Genomic DNA, 17,852 nt, shown 5'->3' on the forward strand with positions numbered 1-17,852 from the left:
CAGTGGCTTTGGATACACAGCATTTTTTTTTTTTTTTCACAGTGCAACAATTTCCAGATATGCTCTGGTGAGAATTCAAAAGGAAAAATCAGGCAGAAGATACATTAATAATCACTAAGTGGTGGAGAAAGGACTGTACATAGTAAGGAGGTACAGAATTAGAAAGGCATGTTTTCTGGCGTATTAAAATGAGGACATTTATGTGCATTGTGTACTATTCAGACTATTAGATATGGCTACCTTTTGGCTATAAAACAGTTGTATTTCTGTTCTAGTAGGATGTAGTACAGTTCAACTTGCCTGAGATGGTTTAATACCTGTAAGTTAAAGAGGAGGGATCTGAAGCTGAGAACAGAATGCTCTGACTTGAGTTGTATTGCTAAATCAACTGCAAGCAAGAGTAATTAGGTCAACAGGATGGATATTTTTAAACATTGCAAGGCACAGCAATAAGTAATTTTTCATGAAGCAAACAGAGCAGTCCAACTGTGCTATGGAGAGTTCCAAGTTGTGCCTTTCACTGATTGTAAGACCTTGAGCCAGAAACTGTTGGTTTAATTGATGATTGACGTAAGTACGTGCTCATTGGCTGCCCCTAGAAGTATCTGTCAAATGGACATGTGATCGTGTGGCGATGGGTGAAAAACTTAGGTCTTTCAGCTTGAGGTAAAATGTGGCGTTAGGTCATTGATGAGAGGTGGGAGCTTAAGATCACAGCCTCTCGGTTCATGTGTTCTGGCCTGTCTTACCAAAGCCAATGGTAATGTTATCTCTTTTCTACCATTATTATGTTGTTTTTTTTCTTTTTCTGTTTTAAAAAAAGCTGAGGAATAAGGAACGTTCTCGGACCTGCCCCAAAAAAGTGATCATGCTCTCTTCTTCCACTCCACCTTCCTCTCCACCGTATCCCAGACAGCAGGTGATTCCCTCTGCATGCTCTGTCCCTCTCTCTTCATTACTGCTTGTACAAGTGACTAGATCAGTTACTGGATGCATTTCCAATTTTCTTTTTTCATATGGTGATAGGGCTTCTTCAACCTCTTAGGTTAGAAACATAGGTTGGCATTAGCTCACCAGAAGCACGAAGAGTCTCCACTGGAGACTCTGAGATTTTACTGTAGGGTAATTTGTAATTACAGTAGCCTTTCTCAGTTTTGAGTTGCATCAAGGTAGAAACGAAATGTTTGGAGTAATGCAGGGAAAGAAAATGCAACTTTTCTCCTTCTCCTCTCTTCGTTTAAACAGGTGTGACTGAAAATTTGCCCTTGTATCCATGAAACTCTTTCAGGATTACTTGTATGAAGTGCTTTTTTGGAGTGTTGTAGTGGCCTGCACATGTCCACTGTGGTCCTTCTGTTTCACCCACACCCAGGCCTTTGTCACACAAGAATTTGTGTTCAGTCTGTCTGAGTTTGAACTTGGAGCAGTGAGAGCTGTTCTGAACACAGTGTATAAATGTGCATCCAGATGTTCATGCACATGTATTTGTTGTCCTTCTAGTTAAATATTACCTGAAATCCTTTAATATTTGTGTTGTCTTGTACATGGTCATTGTGCTTCTTTGAGTTGTATCCTTTTAAAATTTTTGTTTCATTTTCCTACCGCAGTAATAAATTCCACTCCTCTGTGATCAATCCTGAACTAATCTTAAAATGATAAAAAGGCAGCTGCAGTTCCGCAGACCTCTCATAACTTTAAATAAGTATTGTACAAATAAATTTCCCCATAGGTGCAAAATGTTTCTTTTCTGAACACTTGTATGCCTATAAACTCTGTAAAGGCATGTTACCTTTTAGCAGAGTAGACAAGACTTATTCTTGGACATAAAGTTTGACTTGCCTTATTGCTGTGATTTCTCAGAGTGTAGTTAGTTACATGTTACAGTTAATCTGGTCTAATTATTGTCAGCCTCCAGAGCATAGATTCTCCACTGCCTCTCTGGTGTCTACATATGCAAGAGAGGTCAGCTCTGCTTACTGATCTGATTTAAAACTGTCCTAACAAAAGAAGTGGTTAGTTTTCTGGCACACTGTGGACAGCATATGGTGCAAGGAAGGATACAGGAATGGACGTGTAGGTAGAATAGGTGGGGGAAAGCCCTTTTCATTAACAAAACCCACATTTCAACTGAATTGAGTGTAATATTATCAGATGATGTGATAGCTAGCTGCCTTCCTTTTGTCAACATCCACTGAAAATTTTGACAGATACATTTTGTGAGAGAAGAAAGATTTTCCATAAGCTTACAGATAGAGAAACTAAGGCAGTTAAATGCTGAGTTTTACTTTTTAATCTACGGTGTGGGATTCATTTTCCGTATAGAGAAATTGGCTTTCAGTCATTAAGAACCTCTTAGCTTTATATTTTCCTTCCCTAGCTTCTCCAAGTGTGTGTTTGTCCTGTGTCGTCTTGGTTGCCTAGATCAGTCATGAGAGCCAACTACTGCTGGATCCAAGTGTACTTGGACCATTTTCTACATTGTGTCCTGTAGGAAACTTTTTTTGCATGTCGTCTTGCTCAAAGAAATAATAATAAAAAAAATTTGGCTTCCTCCTTTTAACTCTGAGGAAATTTCACCCCTTCTGCTACAGAACTGATCCGTTAGACTTGGTTGAGGGGTCTGCTTTTGGAGACATTCTTTTATCCTTAGGAATGATTCCTTTCCTGAAATGGTCTTGGCCCAGGCCTCATAGTGAGTCAGATGGATCTGTGTCCTTGTTATACTGATGTCTTTTAAAACCTCTACCTCTGCGCTTCTAATACATTCATTCTGCCACTTCTTTCTAAACTTTCCATTTCTTTCCTTTGATCTAACATCACAGTATGAGTTATACTGGGTGTCTTACCATCTTTACTGTACTAATTTCATTACATTCTGGTACTATATTGTGGTTTACTGACCTAATATGAATATATGCATTTTTAAAAAATTTCCCTACAGGAGCCGAGTTGTTATTGCCAGGTTTAGAATATTCTAAACAAACTGTTCTGCTATCATTATGGCCTCTCTTATGTCTGCATCATAAGAAAAATCAGATGAAGTGTGTTTTGACTAGGAGGTTGGTCTGTGATTGTTATTAAGCTCATAATTTGTTGCCTGCAGAGAAACAGGGAACCTGGTGCCGACTCTCCCGGGGAGCAGAGTCCTGGACAGGAAAGGGTAAAGAGCATGAACAAATGGCATGGATGCTGATGACACAAGGCTGTGGTGGATGTGTGCAATACAGAGAGCAAATATACTGGGTAGTGAAACACACTTATCCTAATGCTGCTGTTAACACGCTGGAACTGCTGAGAGTCAATTAGGAGTGATTATTTCTGTGTGATACCCACATAAATGCATAACAAGCCTTTATCAACAGTTTGCTATATGCTTTTACTTTGCCATAGATCTAGCACTTAAGCTCTTCCCATTCTTCTTTTTCTCTTACACCTATTTAGTGAAGTATGCTGTGGCTGTAGCAGAACAAGAAGAGTTATGTTTTGTGCTAATTCATGCGAACATGGTTGCATTGTTTTCACTGCTTGCTTTCTGGATGGTTAAACAACTGGCATTCCATCCTGCCTCCTACAGGCCAAAGTAAAAGGAAAAATGATGAGGCATTACTTAGTATAGAGACTTTGAAGCCTTAACAATGAAATATTCAACAGTCTGTCTGAACGGTTCAGTATTATACAGAAGTATGGGAAAAGAAAAGATAGGCACTCAAAAGAATTGGTTGATTTGAATTCATATTGACAAATTAATTGACATTCCAGTAAAGGCTTTGAATGAATTAAATCATAAGCGGTAGCCGGCTATAAAACTGTTGTAACTTTCAGAATGTGTTCTAACAAAGGACTCTTGTGGGCCAAATGTTTTCTGACAGGCAGTAGAAAATGAATAAGCGTGTGTCTGTACTGACACGGAAGCCCACAGCTTTATAATAGGCCCTAGTTTTAGTGAAAATGTTCTAGTAGGAAAGAGTAGGTGGAACTGAAAGCAGCTGAAAGTAGAGAGTATTATTAATGCATCTGAATGGGAGAAGTGTTTTCTCGTAAATTGGGTGTGAACTCAATTTTCTGTTCTGCTTTGCAAGACAGTTAGCAATACATAGCAGCACCCTGGCATTCTTGACAGATCAAGCCTGAGGTTTCTTCTTGCACATGTTTGTAGTTCCTGGTCCACTTACTTTTGAACTCTACAGACAAATTAGCTGAAGGCTGTGTGATATTGTAAGTGATACTCATGTCTTGTACAGCAGGCCACAAGCCAGGTCTTTTTTCCATGTCACTAAGTGCACCACATAACAGTTTAAGAAGATTGATGTGAAAGACCAGAATAGCAGAGGTGTCAAATATTATACCTGGGCTGTGTTGACATGACAGTGCAGTAAGAACAAGTAGGACAGTGAAGTTGCAGAAGTAAAATTGGAAGCTTCTGTCATAGTTTGATTTTGCTGTGCTTTGCTTCAACCAGCCAGGCTCATTAAACATCCTCTCTTTGGTAAGTACAGCATTCACTTTTCATATACCAGCATGTTTAAGGAAACTAACTCATTCTTTACGAGAACTGAAGTACATTATCCTAAAAACATGTGTTTCTGTACACAAAATCTGAGAAACACAAGTATGTACAGGTTTAGATACGTAAAGGAAATCCCTGAGAATCGAGAACTATGGTGAAATAAGTTGGCAAATAAGCTCCTTTGTGCATGATAAAGCCTTTTTTTGTTTTTTTTTTTTTTTTTTAAATGGTAATGCCAGAGGCAGAGGCCATGTGCTTGTTTGGTTTTGGCTGCAGCAGTCCTAGGTGGGAGAGTTGTGAATAATGACTAATTCGGTTGTCTTTTTTTCTTGGCCTTGAGGTTCAAAACTTAGCACTTCATTAGAGCAGTAGACACTGGGAATAAAAACAGTATTCACATGGGAGCTCCTCTTACTGTTCTGCATGTGAATTTCATACCTTTTGTCTGGCATTTCAGTGTCTGTTCCTTTTGGGGCTTTTTTTTGCTGGTTTGTTTACTTCCTCCCTCCTTCCTCATCTCACAGAGATCTCCTCATTTATTTTCTGATGACCAAGTGCCTGAGAATGTTGAGCAAAGGGCATGTCAGCTGGCTGCCCTCCCGGAGTCCAGACCTGCCATGAGGCATCAGGTGACTACAGCCCTGCCTATATGGTGTCCTGTATCAGTGTGGGATTCTGGGTACCGGTGACATCTGGGGTCAGAGGGATAGAAAAATTTACCAAAATATGATGACTATTGCTGTGCAGTCATGTGGTTAAAAAGACAGGGTCAAGTCTATTTTGTGTAGTATTTCTATCCTACTTGCCAGTTCTTAACTGTCTCCTTGTTTGGTGAATGACAGTCTTTCTGTTTCTCAAAACACAATATAAACAATAAGGTAAAAAACAGCCTCCAAGTTTCAGAGTGCATGCTGAAAACCAGCTGGACTTCAGATCAAATCATCTCACAGTGGTCATTTACCAGTCAGTTGCTCACAAATTTTACTTGCTTATGGAGGCAAGAACATTCTCATTTTCCAGGCATAATTCCTGGCTCTGAAGTACTACTTTTGTGTCCATGCTTCCTGTAGACTTATTTCTAGTGGTAGAGTTGGCAGCTTGTGCAGATTTTCTTTGATTCCAGCGTATACTTTTGGTTTGGTTTTGTGCTTAATTTTCTCTCCAGTGTGTCTTTGGCATATGGGAGCATGCCAGTTTGAACAGTGGTTTCTTGAGTTTCTAGTTGCTTGCCCCTATTTCTGTTTTCAGTTATCTTCAACAGCATTTGGCAAACTGGAGAGTGCTTTTGGAAAACACCACCTACTTTTTTCGTAACTTACTGTTTTGAGTTAACCATCCAAAATCAAGCTGTCTTCTTGAGCTGGAGTATAAGCAGTCCCAGAACTTTTGCTGGTGGGCATAACTTTTCCAAGCCATGCCAAAAAGAAATTTATAACATCTAGGTCACTTTTCATTCCTGTTCTTTGGGGATGCCGTCTTTGCTGATGGTTAAAGTCAGTGAAGCTCTCCTTCAGGAAGGAAGAATGAAACTTTGGCTAAATTTGAGATAGTATTTGGGGACATAGAAGAAACTATGAAAGACTAAATAAGACAACTAGTTTAAACATATTAGCACCTATTTGTTAATGGGCAATACAACTGAAGATCTCAGGCATGATCCAAGACTAGCATGCTCATGTGCATTTCCTTACTCAGTTGAAATGATGATACAGAAATTAACATCTAGACCAAAACATCTTGCTTCTACTTTTTCTGTTGCTCTCTAGCACTTTTAAGCTCCTTTTGAGGGTGGAAAAGATTAACAACATTACAATGCAAAGATAGAAATTATTTTTGAAACTGTGTAATTTCTGTATAGTGCAGAATTAAGGAGGAGAGAAAATAGAGGGGAGATGGAGAACACAAAGTAGAGGAAAGGATAAAGTGAGTAGGGCAGAGAGGAAAAAGAGGAAACAGATGTTGGAACACTGCAGGCAATGATGGATTATGATGTGAGATTTAAGGGAAGAAAACAAGAAAAATAGATTAGTAAGAGAAATAAGGCTTAGCAAAGTAAGACATTTTCAGAAAAGAAATTTGATTAAATGTTGATGATCTTAAGTGCAGAAAATTTGTATATAAACAGTTATATTTCTTTAAATTGGGGAAATTGTGAAAGCCAAGCTATTTTGCATTTTGTCCAGTAGATTTAATCTTGAGGCTAGCCTATTCTACATGGCTAGAAATAGCTATTTTTGTGGGTCATACAGCTACGTGACATTTATTTTTCCTTTTTATAACTAAACCCATAATTTTCTTGTAAAAGAATGAAATATTTGAAATTTGCATAATTTTTCTTTTGAGGCTATAATTTCTAGGAATGTACAGTTTCTACTAGTGCTATTTGTCTGATACTTCCAGCTACTGGTTTTTTCCTATTTATGTTAAGTATTTCTTGGGAGATAGGTATAATGAGCCATAGAGATAATGAGAGGGGTATGTTGGAAGACCAAATTTTGGATTCTCCTGTGAGGAACCAGCTTCAGAAGGATGCAGATTCTCAGTTTGGGATTTACTGTTTGCCATTTAATAAGCAAGAACAGCAGATTGTTTTATATTGTTTCATTCTTTTTAGTGTGATGTTTCCAATCTGCTTACAGTAAATTTTAGGTTGGAAATTTGCTGCTAATTACTGGCAATGCATACAAGTTAATTTCTTTCTCTTCCATCCCCAAGGAGACCAGGCTTTTGGTTTATATAGTTAAAATATAGAAGAGGTCTCACATGGCCTGAAATATGATCTTAGTGCCTTGGGCCAGTAATACAGAGCAATGGGAGATACAAGAGTAGCAGAGGAAATTGATTTGGGATATTTGCCAGTGGCTTGGTTGGGTTACAGGAGGTTGGACATCTGTGGAAGTAGGTAACTGCTTCCAAATGGTCCTAAATAACTTAAAACCTAATAAAGAGCAAATTAAGAATAACTTACTCTGCCTCACTAGGGAGAAAGTGAAGATACACTGGACATTTTTCTCCAAGTTTTCCTACAAGAGTCTTTAAGAAATTTTTTTTGATGGTGGGTAGAAAGGCCTCAGTTTTTTTATTTTCTCCTCTCTTCCCTCTATAGCCATGTATGATTGTTTTGATTTTTATTTTATTTTTTAGCTAGAGACTGAACCGTCTCGACGATTCTTTGTTGACCAGTGGGAGCTCTCCCTTAGCCTCCGTTCTTCTAATCGCCCTTCTTCACCTTCATCTGACTCTCTTCGACAGGTAGCATTAGCCTGAGCATTGCAAGGTGCACTCAGCTGTGTTCGCTTGCTGCACCACAGTCCCACCAGCGAAAGACACACTACAAGAGACGGCTAGGCTTGCAATGCTTCACCTGCAGAATGCAATGTCTGTGCATATTCATGCACAAATGAGAAGCCAGAGGCAACCTGTGGCATAGCTTGGTTATTGTCAGCCATAAAGCAGTTTGAAACTAAATATATTTAACATTTGGTGTAAATGAAAAGCCTGTGGTACATCTCGCTCTCAAATCAGGTTTTTTTGAGCACTGATAGTCCTTCGGGCTTTGCAGTTTTGCTTGCTGCTTTCGTTGACATCTTGAGCCAAACTACAGAATGTGTTTGTGCATATATGCTTAACGGACAGTGTGAAATAGAAAGTACTTTGGCTTTCTGAAAAGGTCACCGAGAATTTGAACTAGCTGCTGTTGTCATATGTAAACAGCAGGAACTTGATTTGACCTAAGCTGGCGTGGGTTCTTTGCCTTCTCTTGAAAATGTTGCAGAATGATGTATATCTTGAAGGCTTTTGCCCATGGGAGAAAAGATAAAATGCTTCATTTAAGACCCAGTATTAGGCCATATGTGATGTGTAAGAAAAAAGCAAAGCAAATCAGAAACACAGAACCCCAAATAAAAAATTCAGCAACTAAATTTTCCACACTAAATAGTCCAAGGTATTGTGAGTTAAGATTAGCATCATCACTTTTTAAGCATGGAACTTCATACGTGCTGGTAGAAATGTAAAGATCTTGAAGCATCTGCAGTTAAGGTTGGATGAAGGTTTCAAATCACAACTTCTTCACTGGAAACCTGGTTCAGCTAAAAAAGTTTTTTCCCATGGAAAAACTTGAACTATCTTTTAAGAAAATTTAAAAAGCCTCAAACGTTTCTGGTCTTTTAGAGGAAAATGGAAAACTCTTGGCGAAATGATTATAAATGTCAGTTAAAGACCGATAGTGAAGAAAATTTCTCCATTGGGCACTATTTTAAATGTAATGCACTATTTTAAATGTAATATTTGACAAGGTATGATGTATGACATTGAAAGGCAACTCTGCACATGTGTATGCACACACTAGCTGAGGAAGAATATGGAACTTGGAAAATTCTGAAAGACAAATCGTGTTCTTTCTTGCCTATATAAATACTGCGAGTGCTCTGCATTTTGGGGTGGAATCAGTAGACAGGTAGAAGTTCTTTCTGGGTAGAAATAAACCCTCATTACTGCAGTGGCACAGAGCATAAGCAATCAGGACTTCAGTGATAGCAGCGGTAATCTCTGATGGCTGAGCACTCCATTTTCAAAATATTTTTCCCCAAAGAAGTACCCATTCTGTGGTGACTTTCAGTTTTTGTGATGCTTCCTGCTGTTCTCATGTCTGAACATGTGAAGGTCTTAAACATTCCTAAAAGGCTAATAACCTCATATATGAAATTTATGCTGTGTTATTAGTTGTGGGAAATAACTAACGTGCTTCAAAAAAATTCTGCTATATGAATGAAGGGGGTTTTGAGATACAACTTTAGTCCTTTCCTTCAGAAAACTGTTATCCTTGGTATTTTACACTTAACCAGAAGCTGGATTGTCTCTCTGATGATTCTTCATTTGCTGAAGAGACTTTCGCTAGAAACATTTATAATGCTGCTTAGTCTGGAAAAGAAAAATTGCTTGGTGTGCTCCTTGCTGCTCTGAGTCAAATATGACATGACATTTGCAGTGTGATTGAGCTAACATGGATGTAACCACGTAATTTTCTTAACCATATAATTATTGCCAACGGTTGTAAGTATTTCCTGTGAAAAACGCTTCCTCTGCTCCTGCAGTGTCCGAACTTGGCTTGCAAACGCTCATTTTGTACCATCTAAAGTAACAGCCAACCTGCCTAGATTTCTCGGAATACTGGAGGGTTTTTAGATATCCAAAGTTATGGAGTGAGTCAATACCCATGATGGGAGAAAAGCCTAGTCATAAAGCAGTGTTCACAGTTGAACAAATATATGTTCCAGATGTATGCAGGTATGGCTTTAATGCATTGGATGAGGCTCTTGTGTCTTTTTCCATATAAATCTTTATGTATTTTTAGCATTGGAAGAATTCATATTTTTGAATCAGTGTGAATTCCTTAGTTAAGGATTTCTCCCTGCTCTATGAATACTCTGTAAATGAATTCTTTCCAGCTGCTAAGCTTATAAATATGCTGTTGTGATCAGCATGTTGCATTAGACTATGTAACATGTCTTCTAAAAGATCTTTGTTTCTGATGGCAGTTTTACCTGGAACCCAAAATCTTAACCTATATTTGGCCTCGTCTTTGAGAAGTGTCTATGCCCAGGTTTCCAGGTGCAAGTGAAAATAAGATCTTCTTTCTTCATCCTCATCATCATACTATTTCTAGACCATTTAGAGAATGCAAAATGCAAGCCTTCTTTTCCGTTCTTACAGTTGATTCCTGACTGTACTGGTGATTTCTGATGACACTAGCTTTGCTATTACTACTTGTCACTTCATATTGTCCACTGTCTTGGCATGATTTCACCTCTCTGCACCTTGTCACCATCTACACTATTATCCTTTTAGTCATTTTTTAATTTGATTTTTTTTTTCTTTTCTCACTTCACTATTGTTTTATTCCATCCATCTGGTAGAAGTATATAAAGATGTACACAGGCGGAGTGAGCTCATTGGCTGAGCAGATAGCCAATCAGCTTCAAAGGAAAGAGCAACCCAAAACCCTTCTAGACAAGAAGGAACTGGTAAGATGATGTACAGAAGATGATGCGTGTTTGTGTTTAGATGTTCTGTAGTTCTGAAGTATTGTGAGTGTCCAGTTGTTACTACCACTGATGAAATCTGTTGTAGTTTTGTGAAAGACTTAATTTCCCTTTTTCCATCCACCCTCATTCTTGTCCTTATTTTCCTTGCAAAATTTTTTGATCTAATCTCAGCATCCAAGGATTGTGCATAAACAATTGAGAAACTGCTTGTCATATTCATGACGATGTGTTTGATCCACTGGGGCTACTTCTGCATTATTGTTTTCTGGAGGAGATTTTTTGATAATGTAGGTCTAAGAATTGCTGTTTGAGGGATTTCTAATGATTTTGGCTTTCCATCATATGCCTCCTTCAGTCACTTATTTCAAGGTCATTAGTAGTAGTAGTGGTGTCCACTCTTCCATCCAGAGCTTATTTTACTCCTGACATGTAGGCATGGCATCCTATGACCTTCTTCCCTGGACAGTAAGGTTAGTTTTTGGTGTCCTGGTTAAAACTGTGAATTGTGTCCAAGAACTGCAGCATCTGTGTGTGAAAGAACTGCAGCATCCAGATGCTCCTGTATCTGCATAAATGATGAGAAAATAGGAATGTGCAATCTTGTTGAGGCTGGGCACGCACAAATTTAGCCATGCCTATTTCTGTCTAGGGCTCGCTCAAAAAGGAGTTCCCCCAAAACCTGGGAGGCAGTGATGTGTGTTACTTCTGCCGCAAGCGAGTCTATGTGATGGAAAGGCTGAGTGCTGAAGGCAAGTTCTTCCACCGCAGTTGCTTCAAGTGTGAATACTGTGCAACGACTCTGCGCTTGTCATCTTACGCCTATGATATTGAAGATGGTAAGACAAATTGCCTTTTTGTCAGAACTCCCGTAACTGTTCTGGAAGGCCGTCTAGCGATTTCAGCTCTTTCTTTGCCTAAAAATTATTTGGTGAAGTAGGTAAGAGAGTAACTTCTGTTCCAAAGACACCATCTCTCAAAACTGTTGAAACTGTATGGATTTCCTGTGGCCAGGTCATGCTGACAGAAAAATAACTTTGATAGGTATCTCATGTGTGTAGGTAGGAAGAATCTTTTTGTGTGTACTGGATAGAATAATGGCCATGGAAACACCATCTAGGCTTAAGGGGCAAGAAGAACCAAAATTATGTATTGATAATGCATTATATAATGACTTTAAGTAATGGACTTGCTCAGTCACGAACAGTTGAGGAAACTTAAGACTCATCAAACCAGTCTCCCAGTAAGGAATAGAAAACCCATTATTACTTGACCAGAAGGTCAGCAGACTTGGCATGTGAGTTTAAAGGAGCCAATGATAATTTTGAAGTGAATATATAAAAGTAACATCTTAATTATTTAGTTATCAAAGCTGGGAAAAAGCATTTTTTGAGCACTGCTGTTATTTTGGGCATTCACAAGTAACCGAATATCTGACTACATGTTTAGCAATAACAGACTGAGCTCCTTTGTAGCTGTATGGGCTGAAGGTTTTTGCCCCCAGGTTTGGTGATACCCTCTGCCAGCAAGCTTATGTATGCAGTTATGGCCAGATAGTTCTCAATGAAGCAAACACAAAGCTTGGAGTTTCAGCACACTTACAGCATTGATTCTGAAATGATACTACATGCCTAATGTTTGTGTATGTATAAGAAACAGATATGGCCTAACAGAAGTGTGTGGTATCCTATCTAATCATTGTGAAATTTTAGCTTATATTTCATTCTGGGTTTTCTTTGAGAGAAAAAATAACAAAGCTATACATGCATTGTTGCTATTCATCTAGCTGTTTGGATTGATGAGCATTCTGCAGCATTCTGCAGTCACTGTCTGGTTTTAGGCTTCAAAGTCTGAGAATTTTTATGTAAAAGCTTTTCTGTTGTTCTTTTCAGACAATTTGAAAGAGCAGGTTTTGGAAAGAGTAAATATTAAGAAATGTTTATTTAAGCATAGACTTCTCGAAAGATAGCGTTTGTCACTTTTCCATCATAACAAAACATTGTGCAAATACGAGCTCAGAGAAACTAGAGGAAGGGGCAAAGGTCACAGTATAGGTTTGAAATGTGTTTGGAAAGCTGGAGGAATAGGATAGCAGTATGGGATGCTATGAGCTGTGTATACCAAGCAGGATATACTGACAAAAGTACACTGGAAAATAATCATGTGCCATAAATTTGCTGCTATTATTATTGTTTGTATTATGGTATTACTAGTGCCGCTTTGGCTTCCTGACAGTGTTGATACTGGTGAACACCCATCTAGACTTCTGGGGTGTTACTAAATCAGTAGTACCACAAAAAGTCTCAATTGTGAAAATGAATCATTGGTTGATTGTCCTTTCCACAAGTAGCCACTGTGCATTTTTAGAGATGGTTCTTTGGGAGTTAACACTGTCCTCTCCCACTTCCCTCTGCTGGTTGTATTCATTCTTGCTTTTTCCAAAAGTGCTTCTGCCAGCTTTTCATGTGATGATTTCTTTGTTCCTCACACACTGCTGCATTGTTAGCATGTGATACAACACAAGCCTCACAGCTTTGCTTTGGTGTTTGATAGGATTTTAAGCTAAATGGCTGTCAGGCACCCAATGGAAAGGAGGCTAGCTAGGAGGGGGAGAGAGGAGGGCCAGAGTTAAAACTTCAGATAGTGTTTGCCTCCATGTATAGTGAAATAATTAGAGGGAGCAACAGGAATGGCAGCAGGAAATAAGTTGCAGTGAGATGGACATTTATATTGGGCTAAACTGCTGTGTTCTCATTGTTGACCATCATTCGTGTTTTATCTGCAGGTAAATTCTACTGTAAACCTCACTACTGTTACCGACTCTCTGGTTATGCTCAAAGGAAGAGGCCAGCAGTGGTTCCTCTGTCAGGAAAGGTAACGCGTTATTTTTATCTAACGTATCATGTTAATAGGTTTTGATTCTTAACATTGAAAAAGTAAATATGCTGGGTTTTTTTCAGAACGTAGGAAAAAATCAGAGTGCATAGTTTCTTTTTTATGTCATGAAAGCTTGCAGTTCTATAAATTTTATTTAAAAGCAGTTCCTTTAATTACCGCTTCTCTTTTAATGGTTTGTGTTATAAAATAATGTACTGTCCCATTTAGAACAGGATTTTGATTTGTTTTCTTGTCAGCTGGCATACTTATTCAGTCCACACAGAGACTAAATGAATAATGTTACTAGTTTTGGTTTTGCTTTGTTTTTCCATGGTGTTTCTTAAGATGAAACAAATTATTTGCATTTCCTTTGAAACATGAAGTTCTACCCCACTTGCATAGGCTATGAAGAAGACCTACCTTCATTTCTGAAGGTTTTCTGTGTGTTAATGGGAACCTGTGTGAAAAGAAAGGATATCCATTTTCTTATACTATCATAATGGAAGCATTTGTGCTTTAAATATAGGATCAAGACGCACTGTGTAATACAGAAAAGTTTCCCAGCTTTTGTCATTACAATCCAAGGCACTTAATTTGTCTCCACAAGCCCCTTTTCAGTATTTTTGCATGTTCTGAGCAAACTACATGCTAGTCTCTTAACAAGGTCTGTTAAGCTTGCCTGCTACAAACTGTCCTTCCCCCTTAAATTATATTTTTACTTTGTGGTAGTGTTTGTCTTTCTCCCTGTTTCTCAAGTTTTATTAGCACAAGCTGAAGCTGTACTCCTTTTTGGAAGGATAAGGGATCCATCCCAATATTTGTGCCATATTTCCTGCCAAAAATAAAGACTAAAAATTTCCCAGATGAGCAGACTTCAGGGATCTTACTGCTCAGACTTTCTTGGATATCGAGCTTGTTTTTCAGAGCTTTAACAAAGCCATAAATTGAGAAGGAGCATACTTGGTTCAGACCTTGCCTTATGTGATGATTAAGGGGTGTCTTTAACAGCGAGAGGGATGTCTTCCTAGTTCTGGGTGTCCAGTATGTACAGCCTCACGTTAAAAAAAAAAAAGGGTATTTCTGAGGCATTTTCAATTTTAATAGGAATTTAATTTCCCCATGTTCTTACAGGACACCAAAGGACCTCTGCAGGACGCCATGGCAAATGATGGAAGTGGACGGGCAAACACCATCTCCGCCTCAGCAGAGAGGGCCCCAGGTAGCTCCGCTTCCTTCTTTAGCAGGGTGGTGCAGTACTCTCTCAGCCTCTTTGACAGAGTTAGGGTGGCAAGCCAGCGCCTGCAAAGCACAGTTTCCTCGATTGGGCACCAGGTAGCCCAGAATCCTTTGGACTCCTTTTTCATGTGTCAGCTGATGGCTTTTGGGGTTCCCTTTCTCTATGTCCAGTCAGAAGTTCTCATGCAGATCCTAGGGGAATTCTGTGGGCAGCCTGCTGACCAGTAAGAGTTAATGTGACCCAACTTTGAGCTGTATAACTCGTGTGATTTTTGGGGTGCCATGTGAATTTTGTTCGTTATGTGAAAGTCTCAATATATTATTTTGCACTGTGGCTTTGGGGCCTAGATGTTCTCAGTCCTTTCAAGGACATAATCTGAAAGAATTCCAGGAAAACACAGAGGTTCAGTTGAGGGTCTCCTGTGAGTGGGCCCAGACAAAGGGCCCCGTAATGTATGCAGCTCGGTGTTAGTGAAGTTAAAAGTTCTTCTGATGGACTGGAATAGCTCACAAACTGGATTTCTGTGTTTGCCTGAATTCTGGGTGTGGTTTCTTGTTCTCCCAAGCTTCTCTTCATTAATCTGGTACTTGAATGGGAAAGATCCCATTATCTCTGGATTGTGTCTCCTTTGGAATTCTGGGTGTCTGACAGCTAATGGGATCAGATTCCTTAAACCCCTTGAATTTTGTGGTGCTGGCAGGTCATGGTGCTCTTCCTTCACTGCCAGAATCTGCGCTGCTCCTGGCCATGGCTTTGGGAATGGGGTGGTGAATGTGTGTGTCTTACTGTGAAGTAGTTTTGCCTTTTAACTTGAAATTCTAATTCCTTCTAACATGGGAGAAGCGTCTGTGCTGCAAATGCTCGTTTGCCCAGCCCCTAAGTGCTCGTTTAGTGATGTCAGGAAAAGGAAGAGATTTGATTTTTAGTATTTGTTCCAGAACACTATGGATAAACTAAATCAGCTGCTTTTAGAGAGAGAACATAGAGCAACACTTTGAGAAAAGAATGTTTTCTCAGTGCCAGTTGAGAAAAGACCTTAACAACATGCAGGCAAATAAAAATCATACTTTTGTTTGATTTTGGTATTACTCTTACAAGTGTTTCTAAGATTGTAACTGAATGCAATCCAACAGAAATTTGTTCATAGCGTCCATAGTTGATTCTTGAAGTGTAGTTACATTTACTGTTTCCTCTTTTATTTGTGTGGAATTTCCATATGGCAAGATGGAGAAAAGGGAAAAGGTATGGAAGAATGACAAATGCTGTGGACAGATGGGTTAAATACAGCATTTTTTGTACAACTGGATAGACTTAAAATTGCTTTCCCTAAAAGTGAAGATTTTTTTTTTTTTGTAGCTGGAGGACATTCTTTAAGGTGAATGGAAAAAATATTTCTTGGAGCACAGGGCATCTGATGTGAGAATAAGGTGGTTTATGGAGTGAAGCTATTGGTGATGAAAGTGGAAGGAGAGTTTAGCTATGTATATCAATTAGTTTACCAAAGCAATTGCTGGCAGAAAGTCTCCTTCCTCTGATTTTGTCCTTCCAACTGATCAAATTTAATTACTTTTATAAATGGGCATTCAGTAAATAGCATCTAAGTGATCACTAAGTAGAGCAAACAATAAGCCATGGCTTGCTATACACTTCTATAAACCAGCTATAAATCAGGTGTTTCCATCTCTCCTTACGCAGTGGTGGCACAATCCTGTTGCGGAACTGTAGTACTTCCAGGGGAGTAAAACGGAACAGACACCATTTTATCAAATGGCAAAACTTGAAATCTAGGTCTCCTTCTGTTTGCTTTCTGCTTTTGTAAAGCAGTTATAACTGTAGCATAATTTTTAAAGCTTTTGGACCTTTTAAAAAGCTTTCCCTCTTGCAGAGCCCTAGGTACATTAGGATATACTCAGCTTAGCTGGGTCAAGCTAGGTCATCTTTAAGGCAGTGTATTGTGGTGCATTCTGGTGTGTGCATGACAGAATTACATTTAATGGTAGAAGAGTGAGCAGTGCCTCTGCCATTCTCCCCCTTTCTGCTAGAAAAATGCCATTAGTGGCTGAGATTTTGTTTTCTTTGTGAAGTAAGTTCTAAGTATATCTTAAAACTACTGGCTTAACAGTGGTTAAGAAGTGGGAGGAGGCTAAATGCAATGTACTTTAAAAGCAAGCCACAGTGTCATCAAAGGCAGGTCAGTTGTGTATTAGTGTAAAGTCATGTTCTGTAGGTACCTACCTTTAGCTCCTGTTCTTGCTGGGTAGGTAGGTCAGAAACCCATGATGTGTTTACAGTTATATATGGTTTGAAAAAACAAAAGAAACCAAACCCTTTTGAATTACCAAGCTTGCTAATACAGTGGAAGAATAGGATATTATTCCTGAATAATCAAAAGGAGTCTATAAGATCACATCTCAGTATAACTGCTGACTTTGAACTATCTGAGTATAAGCTGTCTTGCAATTTATTAAATTGTCTGTTTAAGAGACTATAGACATTCTGCTTTTACTGTAGAGTAGGGAAATACCTTGAGCAAAAACCTGTCTGAAATGGAGAGAGGCAGACCTCTGTTTCCAAGGCTCCACTTCACCCATGTGGTAGACTCATCTAATACAGGTCATACACCTGAAAATGTTTGACCTCCCTTAAGGCAAGTGCCACCAAATGAAATTTGGCAGTAGCAATTTCAGACCCTGAGGTCTGAGCCAATCCTCAGTAGCAAGGTAGATCTTGATGTGGAGTGTAAGTTGCCTCTAAGATGATTAAGTAAAAAAAAAAAAAAGTTTAACATGCACAGGTTTGGTATTTGATGGAGATGTAAAGATAGCTTAGAAGGCAAAAGGAAGGTGTACAGCAGAAACATGAATTAAAGAATATACAAGAAAAAAAAACCCAGCTGTTTTAAAATTTTATACCTCTGAGTTAAATTCAGCCCTGAGTTAGCAAAAGTGCTTGTTCATTGAGTTTTATGGTGACTCATGCAAGGCCTGCTTTTTAGTTGCCATGGAATCCCAAATGGATGTAAATTGCATGGGTTCTCCCCCTACACTCACTGCCTCCTTTGCTATACCACCAAGTCTGGCCTCTTCTTTTTTAGCCATCTTAATGCTTAAAATACATTCAACCACAAAATAACATTTATCAGGTTTGGTCAGCCGAAGTAGGATTGGTCACAACAAGCTCTTTCTTG

General features: G+C 38.9%; 1 protein-coding gene across 21 annotated transcripts in view; it reads left to right on the top strand.

Annotated features, from left to right (window-relative positions):
- The window catches only part of MICAL3 (microtubule associated monooxygenase, calponin and LIM domain containing 3), a 188,131-nt gene that overhangs the window by 103,543 nt on the left and 66,736 nt on the right, over positions 1-17,852 (top strand). For 15 of the 21 annotated variants that reach the window (XM_052790710.1, XM_052790708.1, XM_052790707.1 and 12 more), the window contains exons 18-25: positions 824-919; positions 3,104-3,160; positions 5,032-5,136; positions 7,652-7,759; positions 10,426-10,533; positions 11,204-11,390; positions 13,337-13,425; positions 14,560-14,647. In XM_052790710.1, coding sequence (XP_052646670.1) covers positions 824-919; positions 3,104-3,160; positions 5,032-5,136; positions 7,652-7,759; positions 10,426-10,533; positions 11,204-11,390; positions 13,337-13,425; positions 14,560-14,647 — 838 coding nt within the window. The remainder of the gene's footprint in view (positions 1-823; positions 920-3,103; positions 3,161-5,031; positions 5,137-7,651; positions 7,760-10,425; positions 10,534-11,203; positions 11,391-13,336; positions 13,426-14,559; positions 14,648-17,852) is intronic. The other 6 variants (XM_052790726.1, XM_052790724.1, XM_052790729.1 and 3 more) reach the window with 2 other exon arrangements.

The sequence above is a fragment of the Harpia harpyja genome, chromosome 6, assembly GCF_026419915.1.
Source record: "Harpia harpyja isolate bHarHar1 chromosome 6, bHarHar1 primary haplotype, whole genome shotgun sequence".
NCBI classification, from domain to species: Eukaryota; Metazoa; Chordata; class Aves; order Accipitriformes; family Accipitridae; genus Harpia; species Harpia harpyja.